This window comes from Onychostruthus taczanowskii, unplaced genomic scaffold (genome assembly GCF_017590055.1).
Source record: "Onychostruthus taczanowskii isolate IOZ18803 unplaced genomic scaffold, ASM1759005v1 scaffold65, whole genome shotgun sequence".
NCBI classification, from domain to species: Eukaryota; Metazoa; Chordata; class Aves; order Passeriformes; family Passeridae; genus Onychostruthus; species Onychostruthus taczanowskii.
In genome coordinates this window covers 4,980,303-4,996,680 of record NW_024504233.1, presented here as the reverse complement: position 1 = coordinate 4,996,680, position 16,378 = coordinate 4,980,303, and the positions used below count along the sequence as shown (strand labels likewise).

The 16,378-nt window shown below is 45.5% G+C and overlaps 1 protein-coding gene across 4 annotated transcripts in view; it reads right to left on the bottom strand.

The window, feature by feature from the left end:
• PLA2G4A (phospholipase A2 group IVA) overlaps nucleotides 1-16,378 on the bottom strand; it is a 69,091-nt gene that overhangs the window by 36,909 nt on the left and 15,804 nt on the right. For 3 of the 4 annotated variants that reach the window (XM_041420778.1, XM_041420777.1, XM_041420779.1), the window contains exons 2-4: nucleotides 15,092-15,194; nucleotides 14,797-14,935; nucleotides 8,472-8,553 (exon numbers count right to left, since the gene is read on the bottom strand). In XM_041420778.1, the coding sequence (XP_041276712.1) occupies nucleotides 8,472-8,553; nucleotides 14,797-14,829 (115 nt within the window). In that variant the 5' untranslated portion in view covers nucleotides 14,830-14,935; nucleotides 15,092-15,194. Of the gene's footprint in view, nucleotides 1-6,543; nucleotides 6,604-6,878; nucleotides 7,001-8,471; nucleotides 8,554-14,796; nucleotides 14,936-15,091; nucleotides 15,195-16,378 lie in introns of those variants that run through there. The other variant, XM_041420780.1, reaches the window with a different exon arrangement.

Below are 16,378 nucleotides of genomic sequence, written 5' to 3'. Positions count from 1 at the left end.
CCAAAAACAAGAGCAGAGTCAGCATCCCCTCTGCTGGTTTTAAACTGCTGCCTTGGGAATGGCTGAGGTAGAAAGTAAGGATTCACTGACTTTTCCTCAACTGATTTATCTCCCGGTTAAGTCATGGCTATAGGATTCTCCCTTTGAATTGCATTATGAATCACCAAGTGAAACACACAGTGGACAATAATTAGGGTCAAACATTTTCACAGTGAAAAATGAGTAATACTTTAAGCAATCTGGCTATTAGAAAAACCTGTAAAGTTTTCTGCAATGACTGGAAACCATTTGATCTTATGCTATTAAGATTGGTGAGATGGCTGTCATCAGGCCTCTATATTAATATGATTAATATTTCAGATATATGATTTATATTCCAGTCATTCCAATTTCAATAACTTCAACAGCATAATTACCATCAAGAAACTATAGAAAGCCTGTTCAACTATAATACTGAGATAGACACATATCTATCTCAAAATAAAAAGTGGTAATAACCCTGAATTTATCCACCATTAAGTGCAATCCCATTGATAAAAACTTACTAGGTCCCAAATGACCATCTTTGTGTATTTCCCACCACTTTTTTGGCTTGCTGCACCACAGTACAATTTGTTTAGCACATGCAGCTGAGCAGCCTGGCTAAGGTCAAGCCAATAACGGGAATTGCTGGATGACCTCTCTCTCCTCAAAGGGGAAGGAAGCTAAATAACAACTAAATAACAGCTAAATAACAGAATTTCTATTCAAATTTTGAATTTTATGGGGCCTCACAGTGCCATGGAAATATGAGTTGGTGTCTCTGCCACAGTCAGGAGAAAAAGCAATGAAATTTAAAATAACGGGTTTTCCCATTTTCATGTGATTTTTCAGTTTTTAAAAAGGGAATTCTTAAAAACTGTACTAATCAAAAACTGTCCCTCCAACCATGGAACAGGTACTTGAAATGCTATAGAAAAATCCACAGTCTAGCAATAATACAGATGACAGGAGACCTGCCAGAAGGCCACAGCAACCTAAAAACCCCAGTAACTCCCTGCTGCTTGTGTTTAAAGCACCACAGGGAATGCCAGGGCTGGTGGCTTTGGGGATTTTGCAAAGGGGTGATGCAGTGCCAGATTTCGTGAGCGGAAGGTGACTCCAAGGGAAGTAAGGCAGCTCTGAAGCAGCAGCTATGCTATGAGAAATCCTGGGATTAGGTAACACCTTCATTAAAAATTATTTGTGCTTTTTATGACAGTGCTTTTCATCTCTGGCGTTACTTCAGTGGACGGAAGAACCAGCTCCCAGCACAGGCGCTGCACTATCACCCAGTTCACTGCTGCAGAACACCATTGCTCCCACTGATCCAGCCTTGAAAGGGCAAAAAAAACCCCAAACAAATCAGCTTTTGGTCAAAACACATTTGTACAAGTGTCAAGAGGAAAAGAGGCACTGCCTTCTCTATTATCTGCACAGGCTCCTTTGCAAACACACACTGAAAAGTGACTGAAGCATTAAGCAAAACAACATTTCTCTAGTAGTGTGCCAAAGTCTAAGGGGTTTAGGGTTTTTTCATGAATTTCAGGGCCTAGTTCTCACTGCCAAACCAGTGAAATACCTCACTCCACATGGGGATCCCTGGGGGATGCAGAGATCCACCCCCAGCCCAGGGGGTCCCTGGGGGATGCAGAGATCCACCCACAGCCCATGGGGATCCCTGGGGGATGCAGAGATCCACCACAGCCCGTGCTGGAGCAGCCTGTCCTTGGAGGCCTGCACCCCATGGAAAGAGAGCCCCACGCCGCAGCAGTTCTGGGAGCGCTGTGTGCCCGTGGGAGGGACTCACCTTGTGGCAGGTGTGGTTTGGCTGCTGCTCTTGAGCAGCTGGAGAAGTTCACAGGGAACTGTCTCCTGTGGGAGGGACCCCACGGCCTCACAGGGAAAGGACTCCTCTCCTGAGCAGCAGAAGAAAATCTCGGTGATGAACTGACCAAAACCCCCCTGCCCCGTCTCCCTGCGCTGTCGGTGGGAAGGAGGGAGGGGCTGGGGAGAAAAGGTGTTTTAAGGGCTTATTTTACTTCTCATTATCCTCCTCTGATTCTGTTAGTAATAAATTCACTTTGTACTTCTAAGCGGTGTCTGTGAAATGCATAAATCAACATCCTTGAGTTGTAAGAGCTTTTCTTTAGTACAGATGGGTCTGTGGGACAGCTGGAATCCTACAAAATACAAGGCAGTACCCAGATGATGAACCACAGAATGAGTGAGGTTGGAAAAGATCTCCCAAGACCACTGAGCTCAACCACCTGCCCAGCATCATCACTGTGTTCACCACTAAACCTTGTCCCCAGCTGACACATCACCTGGTTTTTGAACACCTGCAGCGATGGGGACTCCAGCACTGCCCGGGGCAGTCCCTGCCAAGGTCTGACCACCCTTTCCATGAAGAAATTCCTCCTGGTATCCAAGCTGAGCCTCCCCTGGCCCAGCCTGAGGCCGTTCCCTCTCCTCCTGTCCCTGTTCCTGGGAGCACAGCCCGACCCCCCGGCTGTCCCCTCCTGTCAGGGAGTTGTGCAGAGCCACAAGGTCCCCCCTGAGCCTCCTTTTCTCCAGGCTGAGCCCCTTTCCCAGCTCCCTCAGCCCCTCCTGCTGCTCCAGCCCCTTCCCCAGCTCTCTTCCCTTCCTTGACTCCAGCCTCTCAGTATCTTTCTTGTCATGAAGGTCCCCAAACTGATCCCAGTTCAGATTCTTCAGCTCATACTTTTAAAATAACATTTTCAAAACTAATTAAAAGTCTCCTTCAGGCAGCAACCTGCAGAACTCCTTACCCAAAGAGCTGTGGATGAAAGACCTATGTGGCTTGAAGGAAAACCAGTAAATTTTCTGCAAGAGAAACTCAGTGACAGCTGATGACCCCAAAGGCACATCCAGCTCAGGGAGTCTCACTGAAGGCAGCCAAGGAGAGGTTCAGTGGGAAGTGTCACATTCTACCCTGTTTGTATTTTTCCTTTACTTCTCACTATGACTGATGTTGCTCCCAATTCTCCCTTGTATAAGGCATTAGCCCAACCCTAACACAACTCCAAAGCACTCCTGGGACAGGGGATGAGAGGGAAAAGAATCAAAAGCAAGAAGTCATCAAATTATCAAAGGGGACAAATGGGAGCTTCCTCCTAAATGGAGGAAGTGAAAGGCCCAAACTGGAGGAACAGTGATGTCCACAGGTCCTGGAGGGGAGCCCCACCAGGAAGCTTTGCCTGGAGAGAGGACAGCGTCACAACTGAGCCAGCCATAATGAACACAGTAACGCCACCTCAGAAAGCTTCAAGCATCCACCCTTCTTGTCCTTTAGCCCAGCCTTTTATCCCCTCATGCTGATGCAGTGCCCCTGTGTGCCTCTGCTCCCTTTGGTGGTTGCTCAGTGCCCCTGGGCACTCCATGGCTCATTGCTGTCAGTGCTGCTCACCTGCTGCTCACAGCTGTGCCACTGGGGATGAGGCTGGGCCAGCCCCACTCACAATCACCACACACTGTGTGCCTACAGGACAGGAGCAGCTCCCAGCCAACCTCTGGGGTTGGTCACAGCCTGGCAGGGCCTGGGGATTCTCCAGCCACACAAGATGGATCCCAGGCCTGAGACAGTACTGCTCCATGTCACCATCACAGCATAACGGAGTCATGGGAGAGCTTCCTAAGGATGGCAACGAGTTTTCACCAATCTCTCGCAGAAACAGGTCTCCTCAGTGATTCCATGGCAAGCACTCACAGACAGAATTTCTCATCAAAATTACATTTTCGCAGCTGGGAAGAGCAACACTGGATTGGTTTCACAGTGGAACACAAGAGTCTGTTTGCAGCATAACTTCTACATCCCAGCACAAGACAGTCCCACAAAAGGGAAAGGATACTGGGTGTGCCAAGGAAACTGAAATCTAGCATTTGGTTGCCTCAGTGTTAGACTGAGATCTGCAGTAGGCATCTTGAGCAGTTGTTAGCAGCACCATTCATTTAAGATTTTTTTCTTTAATCCATCTTTTATGGATCCATATTTCATCCACATGAAGACTTGTACATGCAGCTTGTAGGATGTGGAGGATTGGCCAACTCTGACCTACTTTTCCCAGGCTGTCAGGCTAGAAAAGGGGAGCAGTTTAGCTTGTTTTCCCCTTGCAAAAATCAGGAGCTGCTCCAGGAAGAGTCTTACCTGATGGCACTGCACCAGGTAAGTGCACTGTAACTAATTCAGAGTGCAGGACTGGCCAGCTGAAGTCCAGAGAACAACTGGATGAGTCCTGAATGAGCTGCTGTAACACAAACCATAATACAAGCAGGCAAATCTCCTGTTCCTTCCTTTCAGCTAGGCCACGTTTCAAATCCTGCTCACACCTGCCTGGGCTGCCATGACTTGGGGTTTAACCAAGCCAGCTTCAACCCCAGGAGCTCTGGCTCACAGGGAACAGCCCCAGTGGACAGGGGTGTGAGGGACAAACAGTGCATGCTGGACATCCCTTCCTCATTCCCAGCTGCCAGGGCCAGACAGGTAAAGGTGTGCTCCCATCCCAGTTTCCTTTGGAGATGCAGAAGCCATGAGGAAGGGCCTCTCCTGAACTTGGGGGGTGTCCACAGCTGGCTGAGGTGCCATGGGCTGACCATGCCAAAAGCCACCCAGGAGCTGCTTCCCAGCTCTATTTGGGTAAGTTCTGCAACCAGAGCTGAGCTCTGGTAACTGCACTGCTCCCAGCACTTGTTTATCTGAGCAGCTAAACTGCAGGGGAAAGGCATCCTTGATTCCAACAGGGTGAGCAGCAACTGGGAGAGAAGCTGAGTGCCAGTGCTGCAAGCTAGCAAACTTTAAACATTTTTAGGAAGGGAATTTTTTCCTAAAAATACCCAGAATGACACTGTTTATTACCACGGCATCAAAAGAAGATGAAGCAAGGAAAAGCTGCAAATCCCAAACAGGATTAAGCAAGATGAGTGATTGTTAAGAGCAAAGCCACACAACTGGTTTCCTCTGTAGATACCACTGTTTGTTGTGAAAGCCAGCACACTTAAATACACCTTTAAAGAAAGAAGACAAATTTTACAAGGCTTCCTCTGACCCAGTTTTCCACCAAGATCCTTGAAAGTCCAGAAGGGGAGAGATGCTATGGAAAGGAGACCCAGTTTGCAAGCATTTCTCTTCCACAATGCTGCAGTTTTGGACTCTGGGGTTTTTTCCTACGAGTTCTTGTACTGTCATGGAAGAAAAGAAAGGTTCTACAGTTTGGGTGGCGTTTGAGTAGACTCAAAACTACACATCTACTATATAAAAACTCACTGGACCAGAGGCAAGGTCTTTTTCAAGAGGTCCAGTCAGATAAGTGATTTTACAAGGTGTGCAATCAGCAGCAAGCTAAGAAACTAAGACAATGAAATGCTCACCAAAGCCATGCAGATGTTCTGATTTTTCACCTTGCAATAGCTTTATGTAGCAGGTTTCAGGCAGCAGTGGCACAGAATCCTAGAATGGTTTGGGTTGAAAGGGGCTGTAAAGCTCCCCCTGCCATGGGCAGGGACACCTTCCCCTGGCCCAGGTTGCTCCAAGCCCCATCCAACCGTGACACTTCCAGGGATCCAGGGGCAGCCACAGCTTCCCTGGGCACCCTGTGCCAGGACCTCCCCATCCTCACAGGGAGCAGTTTCTTCCTAATATATTTTTTTATCTTCTTTTTCATTGAACTGTGTTTCTGCCAGTTCAGCAGGATGCATTGGCTGACCCCAATCCCAATGACAGCTGGTAGAGGGATGCAGCAGGAAAGAAGGCAAGGTGTACAGGAGGTGGGTTTTCCTTTATCCCTGACTGTCCTAGGCTGCTACCATTAACTGGCAACAAATTACTGTCATTTTCTCCAAGTGAGCCCTTTCACCTGCGTGGTGAGAGGTGAGAGCTGTCCCTGTCCTCATGTTCCCTCACGACCCTTTTGTCATGTTCTCTCCCTGTCCTGTTGACAGAGGGAGTGACAGCAGCCAGCCAAGGTCACCCAGCACCCACCTGCTGCACTTACTCAGCTCATAAACCTCCCAGCCTGGACAGGAGCTGAGCACACCTACCAGAGCAGCACCCTCCAAACCAGGATTTAAACCTTTGTACAGCTACAGCTGCATCACCTGGATGTTGGCAGGAGGTATCCAGGACGTGGGAGTCCCCAGGGGACACTAAAACTGAAAAAAGTGACACCAAAATTCCCTGTGCACAGGTAGAGTTCAGGGCCCCCAGATGAAAAACATCACACAAAGCACTTCAGCATATCTCATAAACTTAAATTTGCTTATATCTCTCAGAGCTGTTCCAGAAAGTCTTAGAAATGCTGATATTGAAAAAGAACAGCAAAACTGACAAAACCCCGCATGTTGCCCCAGGCCTCCATCACCCTACAATGTAAAATTAACTCTCTTGTTCCCAGAGCACCTCTGGTTCATAATCTGAAGCAAAAACAATAGAAAAAAATTAAGGGGAACTCCTCAGAAGGGTCAACAGCTTGGGAGTGTCCATGAGGGAAGTGAAATTCAGGTACCCACCCCAAACAGGGCTCACACATGGTCTGCCACAGCCATCTTCCTGTCCTTGAGACAAAAACCCTGATGGAAAAGCTCAGCACTTCCCTCAACAAGTTTAATATTTGGCAAATAAATCAAATGAAACAAATATATACATACATATATATATATACATATAGGTTGGCACAATCAACTGTAAAGGCTTTTCCCCACTCACAGCTTCAAGCACCTCCCCACAGTAATTAACACAATCATTCATTTCATCAAGTAGCTGCCAGGCTCCCATGACAGGGAAAAAAAACACTCTTAATTTTCCCAAAAATAATAAAAAAAAGCAACGATCTGTTTTTTCTCACTTTGGGGCATGTGCCAGGACCCCAAGGACCAGCCCTGGGTCCTTGGAAGCTCACACAGAGATGCTCCAGACTGGGGGTGCCTCAGGCTACTGAGCTCTGGCAGTTGTCTCAGACAAGAAGCCAAGCAGGTTTCAGTGGCCCTACAGCATCACTTTGGCAGGTTTTATCAAAATAAAATGTTCTTCTTGAGCAGTTTCTTGATTTTGATGGCTTGCTAAGATAAGAGGATTTTTTTTTTTTCTAGAAAAAAAATACAATTATATTGATGGATAATATTTGAAGTTTATACTATAGGGCCATATTTGCTCTGGTGCACAAAGTTGCCATGATCTTCTAGCTTTGTCACCCTTTCCATACTCCATTTAATACCATATCATGGAGTCCCCACTTCAACCTCCCTTTTTTTCCCTGCCCATGTTGCCCACACTGCCTCATGACAGACACCTGTATCCAAGAACCTGTATAGAACCTGTGTCTTTCCATTAACTCATCCTCTTACACACACAAACTCGTGGGCTCCTTGTTCCACTCTTCAGCTCCTTTCCTGAGGTCTTCTCATCTAAAGAGCACCATATGTATGAAATTATATACATCTGTATCCACACACCACTGCATCTTCCCTGTGTGCTCCTTCCCCTCACCCCACAGGGGATGACAGACTCCCAACTCCTCTTTTCCCCTTTGCCAGAGCTCCCCTCTCTTCCCTTGTGGCTGTTGAACATCCCCCTCTCAAGCAACCCTCCTGCAATTTTAGCATCAATAGCAGACTTCAATCATGAAAACCCCCTGAAGCAAAGAGCAGGATGGGTGGGTCGGAGCAGCTGCTGTACTTTGACCCAAAAGAAGTTTCCAGGAGTTGGGAAACACTTGTATGTCCAATCAGCTTGATGGGAGAGCAGGAGACAAAGGTGACACTCATCCTCCCTGCCCCAGACTGCAAGCACTGGGAAAAGGGAGAGATGGCCCGGCAGCAAAGCACAGAGACCTAAGGAAGAAGGAATATTCTTTTTGCAGATTCAGCCAATATTCTCTCCACTTCCCTCCTTAAGAGCAGAGCAGAGTTGCTCTTCCTAGTGGTTTCCTGTTCCTGTGAAGTCCAGAGGCTCAGCAGCCTCCCAGAAGGAGGAAGAAGTGCTGGTGTCATCCATCTCCCCACTACAAGATCTGCTGGCCCACTTGGGTGGGTTTTTTTTAATGGACTTACATTTTTTCCTGCTCTCTGCACTGACTCAGCAGAGCTCTGGGCTCTTTCTTGCCCCCCACAAACCACAGCTGTGAGATGGCAGCAATTTCCAGTTTCACTGCACTCACACAGCACTTCTGACTGAGCCAAAAAGCTAATTGTAGGTGTTGCTGGCTTGTAGGCAAATCCTTTACAACTCACCCAGCCCTTCTGGATCAATGGAAAGAAGGGCAGATCTGCCCTCTGAGTGAGAGTGAGCAGTGACACGGGGACACTGCCCTGGCTTTAACAAGACAGACAGACATCCACCACCAGCCCACTGACAACCATTTAATGCACAATGAGTCACCATCTCCCCCTGCCTGCCCAGGCTCATAGAGAAAAAGCAAAATAGAAAGAGAGATACTCACGCATGTCACCAATGGCTCCTTTGGTGACATTTGTGGCTTTCCTTACTGTCACAGTGAATATGTGTGAGTACTGGTGTTCCACCTGAAAGTCAGAGAGTGAGAGGTGATTAAGCTCCAGAACCAAAAAACACCCCATCTATCAAAATAAGGTTTCATTTTGTCCAAAAACAGAGAGAGAGAAATCACCCAGTCAAAACGTAAGGGAAACTCATACTGGATAGAGCATCCTAGAGCTGAACTGCAGCCTGGAGCTTTACCAAGAGGTACCTGCACTGGGGCTGCTGGATTTTCCTGCAGCCACACCTACTAATCTCAACCAACAACACTCCCTCTCACCACAGAACCTGCTCCAAGGCATTTAGTCAGGCAGGAACCACTGAATACGGCAAGGGAAAAATAAAAATGGGCTATTTTACAGCTTGTCTTTGTAATTGCCTACCCCTGCTAAAAAGAATGACAGGAATTACTTCAAAGTCTGTGTTCTGGAGCAGATAAATATACAGTGCACACACAAGGGGTAAGAGTTAGTGCTGTACCTTCTAGTACACATCAATATTCAGTGTGAAAGCAGCCTCAAGACAATGTAAGGAAGGTACAAAGCAAGCTGTTAAAACAGCCACCAGCACCTTTCCTGCACTTTCTGGAGGTTCCCATTTCCTACAAAGCCCAAACACACAGCAGGAGCTGCCTGCCTAGGAGCAGGCGTGTCCTCAACAAACCAGGGAAGTAGGAAAAGATGTGAAAATAAGAAACAAAAAGCAAAACCCTTAATAAAAGAGGTCACCAACTCAGCTGTACTGTTGCTTTATCTACATAGCCCTGAGTTTGACCAACCTGCTGGGTACCACTGAGAATCACCAGTGCACACTGCAGGGCAGCCAATACTGCTTTTACAGGGACACAGAGATTGGAAGGAAATGTGAGGTATTAAAGCCAGGATCAGGTCTCACACAATTGTGCATTTTCTATCTTTTCCTAACCACACACCGACCTTGTGAAGTACATTAAAATAAACTCACTCACTGGGGCCAAAACAACCTGGGAGAAGGCCACCATCAGGAAATTCACTGAAATTAATTTAAAAACATAGACAGTACCCTTGCTATGAGACATGCTTGTTCAGGCTCTGCCTGGTGCTTTCCTGATATGCCTTCATCTGGATACTTCCCTTTTTTTTTTTCCAGAACTGGTTATAAGCCTCCTTATTTTGCGTCTACAGCTCACACCCAGAGACCTGAGCCAATCTGGATCCCTCTCATATGAATAAAGTTAATATCTTAAAGGCTACATATCATTTTCTCAAAAATAAATGGAAAGCCAAAACTAATCTTCTAAAGACAGCAAAGTGACTTGTGAGTGCTTAAGTGGTATTTGAGTCAGGAGTCATTAAAAAGCACCTCCAGTGACAGCAACACAACTCCTGCAGCAGCCTGAGGTGTGCCAAGGAACAGCCACATCCCTGTGGCAAAGGCTCCAGGAGAAAACACCCACAGCCATACAGGGTGACTCCACTGCAGCCATGCCTGACCCAGACACTGAGTTTATCAGCTTTATCTGGCTGGAATCACCCCCACGCGGTGCCAGCTGCTGCAGGATCCGGCCAGGACTGTCTGCCTGGCTCTGGAATTTTCCCCTGGCAGCCACAGGAGTTATCTGGATCCAAGACCAAACGAGCAGGCAGGGAGAAACTGTGGCAATGCAAGTGGCACAGCATGTGGTTCAGCATCCACAGGAAAAGGGGAATTCACGCCCTTGCCAACACTCCCAGTGGGATGCTGCTCACCTCGAAAGCATCAGACCCAGCAGAGAGGAACCCAGAGTTCCTAAGGAGCAACACCTATTTCACAGCCTTCCATGGGCTGACATGGAGACATCCCAATGACTGAGTGACATCCACCACCTTCTGCACTGCAGCTTCCAAGATGGATCAACGGGAAGGAGGATGAGACTTCTCCCTGAACAAATTTCTGCCTCTGCCACAGGCCAAAAAGAAGTCCAGAGTTTTCTTCCACAGAGGGGTAAATGGAGATATTCGAGGGTATCTGGGAAGGGCTGGGAACACAACTGTGTGAAGTCACCGCAGCTCTGTTATTTACCCTGCCCAAGAACTTTTACAAGCTGTGACTCTCCAGAAACCACGGGCTCTTGCTGCCCCCTATTTCCAGTTTGCTCTCTGAAAACGTCCAAAGCTGCTTTATTATCTCCCATTATATTATCTCCCAAGTATGTCAGATTGATGAAGTTGGTTTCACAACTGGCCTCAGTTTCTTCATACAGACTGAAGCATTTCCTTTGTCATATCCAACCTTGTAATTAAAAGAAACAGCCCAAAGTACAAACACACCACCCTCCTCCTTTTTTTTCAGCTGTCAAGAAAGAGCTTGTCCTCACTGGAGACCACAAATCAGAGATCACTGAGCATTTAACAGTGAAGAGGAATTATAATTAAGTGACAAGGATGGGACATGGGCGTGCTGGGTTTAGTTCTCAGCTGATGGGTGAAGTTCATGTGCAATTCTGATGTCCCACAGCTCTGGCTGGAAAAGGGGGACACTACACGATACTCCCTGACAGCAAGCACTCTGTAATTTGCTTGCATCTCTTCTCCCATATGCCTGAACTCATATGCCTAAATTCTTATGCCTACCATCAAAGCAAAGCCAAGCCACCACTTCCCAGTTTGCTCTCTTCACAGCAGCACAGATATCACCACTGTTTCTATTACAAGTTCATAACTGTTTTACTAATGCCTTCGCAAAAATTGCTTTTTATAGACTTAAGCAGCAACCTCCATCATTCCAGCTGTTGTACTGCCAGGAAAATTAAGTCTGGTTTAAGACTGGGATCCTCTGAAAGGCATGTGAAAACACAGAGGCCTAGCAAAACAGAAAAGCAGTATCTTCTTTCCCTGTGCCTCACCCAAGACAACACACTGAGGATTACAATTACACACATTTATTCATATTTGGCCATAGTCATACACTTGGAAGAAATTCACCACTACTGAAATAAACAATCTCCCTCTTAGTAAAAAATAAAATAAATACACAGATACACACAGGAAGCTCAAAAGTCTAGATCTCTTCTTACACCAAAAAAAAAAAAAAAAAGGTTTTCATGCAAATTAAATGCAAGCAGAAATTAGGGCAATTTTCCACTGAGAGTCCAGTTTCTAAGGAGATCAAAAGGCCTAAATGTCCATCTTTCAGGAGCATTTTTAAAATTAGTTTTTTAGAAGGAGTTCTGATGAAGGCCCCTGAAAACACAATGAGAAATGCATTGACTCTGAATGCCTTCACAAATCCAGCCCTTGCTAGTTTAGATGACTAAGCTGCATTTTCTCAAGTGACTTATGTTCACCTTAAGTCTTGATAAAAATCTGTACAAATACCTCAAGTACTTCTGAAAAACAGATGATGGTAAATAAATCACTGAAACATTGCAACACTGAGAGGAGCAACATCTACATTCCTTTAAAAATCTAGGACAGGTTACAAATTTCAAAAGCTCACAATTAACTCCACTGCAAGGTGTCCCTGCCCATGACAGTGAGGTGGGATGGGCTTCAAGGTCCCATCCAACTCAACCCATTCTGGGATTCTGTGGATTTAAAAAACTAAAATACACCGTCCAAAGTGACCCACTTTACACATGTGTTTCATTTCACTTCCTCTTTCTCCATAAATTTAGAGAGGAAAAACCAAAAAGTTTTCACCATGCCCTGTCTGAATATGGGTTTTCTGAGTTATGGAAACTCGGGTGGACAGTGTTCATTGTTCAAGCCACAGCATTTTCCATGACTGCACAGCCATGGTTCAGCATCTCCTGTTTTCACACCTCAGCTCTTCCCGTCTCCTTTCTTCCTCTCTCACCTTTGAGTTCTTTCCTTGCCCTCAGTAAAATTTCCCTAATTATCTGCTCTGCTCTCATTTAGATGTCCCTGCACACCAACACCACCCCCTTCCCACCAGGGGCTGGGACACAGCCCCAGGATCTCCCGGAACACGGGCGGGATTTGCCTGCCACCCTTCCGGCTGTGCCCGGCCAGGCAGGGATTTGCATGTGCTCAAAATCACATTTGTCATATTCCAGAATGCTGAGTCACAGAGCAGAGCTCCACCAGAACACGGGCATTCTGTGTGCCAGGCAATGGAGCAGACTGCACAGGTATTAAATGGGTTTACTTCCTTCATGTTAAGGACACTTGAGCTAACAGTGGAGCTGGACAAATGAAAATATTTGCTTGTTTACTTAAGTAATTGATTTTCATGAAGTCCATGTTCTTCTTTCACAGGGTATTACAGTTAAGACAAACTTTTGTGCCCACACACAAATTTTATTTTGAAGTGCTTCATTCCATTGTTATAATATTTATCCCCCGTATCAAAGTAAATGAAGAGGTATTACACAATTTAATTCTTTGCAATTTTGGAATAGTCAGTTCTGTCTGCATCTGCAGCTGCCTTCTGAATATCTTAATTTACACCTCAGAGTCTTTCTGAGGTATAAAAGAAAAAAGCTCAGAAAACACACAACAGTCAGCACAAGGACTTCTGGAAAATGCAGAATCCTTTTGAGTAATTTAATGCCAAATATCATTTAAATCCAAGATTTTTGCATTGATGTGAGCCTGCTGCCCATGACTGCTCAAAATTTCACTAAAACTTTCCATGGGATTTCAGTTTTCAAATTAAAAAACGTCAAAGATTTCCATTCATTTTTCAAGCAATTAAAGGATCAGCTCTTGCACAAAGAGTGTTGATTCTGGAATTAGCAACATTCCCACAGCAACAGTTCAGCACTCCCAGAGAGCTGTAACAACATTTACTATACACACTTTTTATTGTTTTATATATGTAGAACAGCTCCATATTGTTGATTATTGGTATCAAAAAGTCCTTTTATAAGTGATTTAATAAAATACATAACCAAGTGCCTCAGAGACCTCTCCCATAAAGGTACAGATCATTCCAAGCAATCCATCCAGGAGAGGGCACTGATGTTGAAAGGAATTAAGCCAGTATTGTTGTAACACAGACATCACCCTGAGGTTTGTCCTCCCTCCCAGCAGTTCACAGGGCTGGGCAGGGAGTAAAAGCCAGTTTGACATCTGCTGGCTGCACACTGGCGTGGAGGATGTGAGTGCATGGGGCACAAACCACAGGCTTGATAAGAGATCACTTGTAGGAAGCACAGGGAGTATTTTTAGCCATGTAAAAGTAAAACACTGTGACAAGTGTGTGGCAGCTATCTCTGGGGACACCTCACTGCTGCTGTCAGCCCGGTGCTGTTACAAGAAGCCCCTGATAGGAACACACCCAGTGTGGCTCTCGATTTTGGCTTGGGCAGGAATTGCCATCCCAGTGTTTGCTTTGGAAACTCACTTCCAGCACAGTTGTGTTCAGAGGCTGCTGAGCCACTGAGGGCAGTTCTGCTCCCATTTCCTCCTCCTTCCCTTGCTCCTACTTCTACACATCCATGGGCTGAGCTCACACTCCCCTTGGGCCAACAGCACAGAACGGAATTTCTAACCCTTCCATGGAATCCAAGAGTGATTTGGGTTGGGAGGGACCCTAAAGCCTATCCAGTGACACAGGCAGGGACACCTTCCTCTATCCCAGGTTGCTCCAAGCCCTGTCCAGCCTGCCCTTGGACACTTCCAGGGATCCAGGGGCAGCCACAGCTTCTCTGGGCACCCTGTGCGAGGGCCTGCCCACCCTCACAAGGAAGGATTTCTCCCTAAGAAATTTTTGTCTATTTTTGTATTGAACAGGTTTTTGCTCATTCAGCAGGATCCACTGGCTCACTGCCATCCCAAGGACGTGACAGCTGGGACAAGGATTCAGCAGGAACACTAGAATAAAGCAGGAGGAAGGGAGCAGGGGGCACAGTGTGCTGCTGCGTGGCACAGATCATCTCACTCAGAGTTTGCACGATGTATTGTGAGGATTCTCTTTGAACCAACGTTAGTGACACACATCAGTTTAAGATCTAAACATCCCAAATTGTCAATTTATCTCCCCATTCATACTAATGAAAAGGAAAAGAGTACAACCTCGCCCCCCAAAACTGCACTGTAAAGAAGAAAGCTAAACACACCTACCATTTCTTCAAGGAAATAGTAACAACTCCAATTATATGTGCTTATTTAGTGTAACTTCCAGCAGGGAAGGCATTATACAAGACAGTGTACATATATCAGAGAAGATAGTGTATATATATATATAAGAGAGTGTATATATATAAGAGAAGAGAGTGTATATATATATATATATATATATATATATATATATAAAATATATATAAAAGATTCAGTGCTACTTACCACAATGTGTTGATAAGGATCTATGATAGACATTTTTGCCTCCGTTTATTCAAAGCAACTGCCAAGGATCTACTTCAATCCCACACAGGAGAGGCTTCCCCTTTTTTCAGAGCTGAGTTCAGTATGAAAGGTCCTTTAACTAATAAATAAAGAAGATATAATTAAAATTAATCTGTTCCTTTTAAACTACATTTTACAGAGCAAATCACTTCCTACTCTTTAGGAAGGTTTCCACAATTAATTTGTTTGCCAAGAACTTAATTTCACTATAAGCTATATAGATATAGGTATTTACCTGCCTGAGCTGGAGAAATTTCTCGTGCTTATTTCCTCTGCCTCAGGGTAAGAGCAGGAATCAAGTATCTTAAATTCCAGTCATGCCAGTGTTTCTAGCAGCTCTACAGATAAACAAAAGGAGAGGAATTATATTTATTCTGCAAATATATTGTAATATTTATGCTTCCACACATTACAATCCTAGTTATGACTGTGAGCTCTGCAGGAGCAGCAATACTGCCCTCTGTAAATCCAGGAAGGGAACTCCAGCTGGAGCTGTATGTAACCTCCTGGCCAGCCCCGGCTGACTGGAGATGTTCCAGAGGCTTGGAGGGGCAAACTGCAAATCAGGACTTCATGACTCTTCCACAGGTTCTCCATAGGCCACTGCTTTCTGAACACTCACTGAAGGTCAGGGGCCACCAGAGGCCTTCAAAGTCAGAACTGATTTTTACCATCAAAGTACCAGAGGTTATTCCTTTCTGCATCTTAAAAAACCCTGGGAACTGCTGGGCAGGATCAGTTCTCAGATCCAGCTGGACCATATGTCAGACCTGAGCCATCAGCAGATATTTCAAAGTGAAAAGAAGTGAAGCACCATTTCAAGGCCATGATTCCTAATGCTCAATTCTGAAACAGCAGGATAAGCCCTAAACAATTGTATATATCACTCCCAAACCTTTGCTCTTGAGCAACTACATGAAGGCATGACAATGAAAATTTAGTTTCATTATGATCACTAGAACATTACAATGTCCTTTCTTTAATCACTGAATCATTAAGGTTGGATAACCCTCCAAGATCATCAAGTCCAACCATTAATCCAGCACTGGCAGGTCCATCACTAAACCACATCCCAAAGCACCACTTCCCACACGTTTTCTGAACGCTTCCAGAGACAGCGATTCCATCACTTCCCTGGTCATGCCTGACCACCCTTTCCTGTCAGCCCTAACAATAGTTTGATGCTAGGAATCACCCTGGGTTTATTTATTCATTTTTATCTGAGGAAGTGTGAATAAGAAAGACTTCAGCATTGGAGAATCAATGTGCCAAGCTATATAATTTCTGGAGGAACTGTTGACATCTTGGATGGCAATCCAGGAAAGGGAACAGCAGGAGCTATCCCATCACCATAACGGAGAGGAAATTTGTAAAACCAGAAAATACTCATTTCCCCTAAGTGCACAGCCAACTACCACACTCGCTTTGAGAGGATACACAAAACCACGCCAAAGATACTGCTCTGTCTGGGGAAATAAGAGAACAGGTTAGACCCACGACGAAAAGCCTGGTTCGAGTTAAT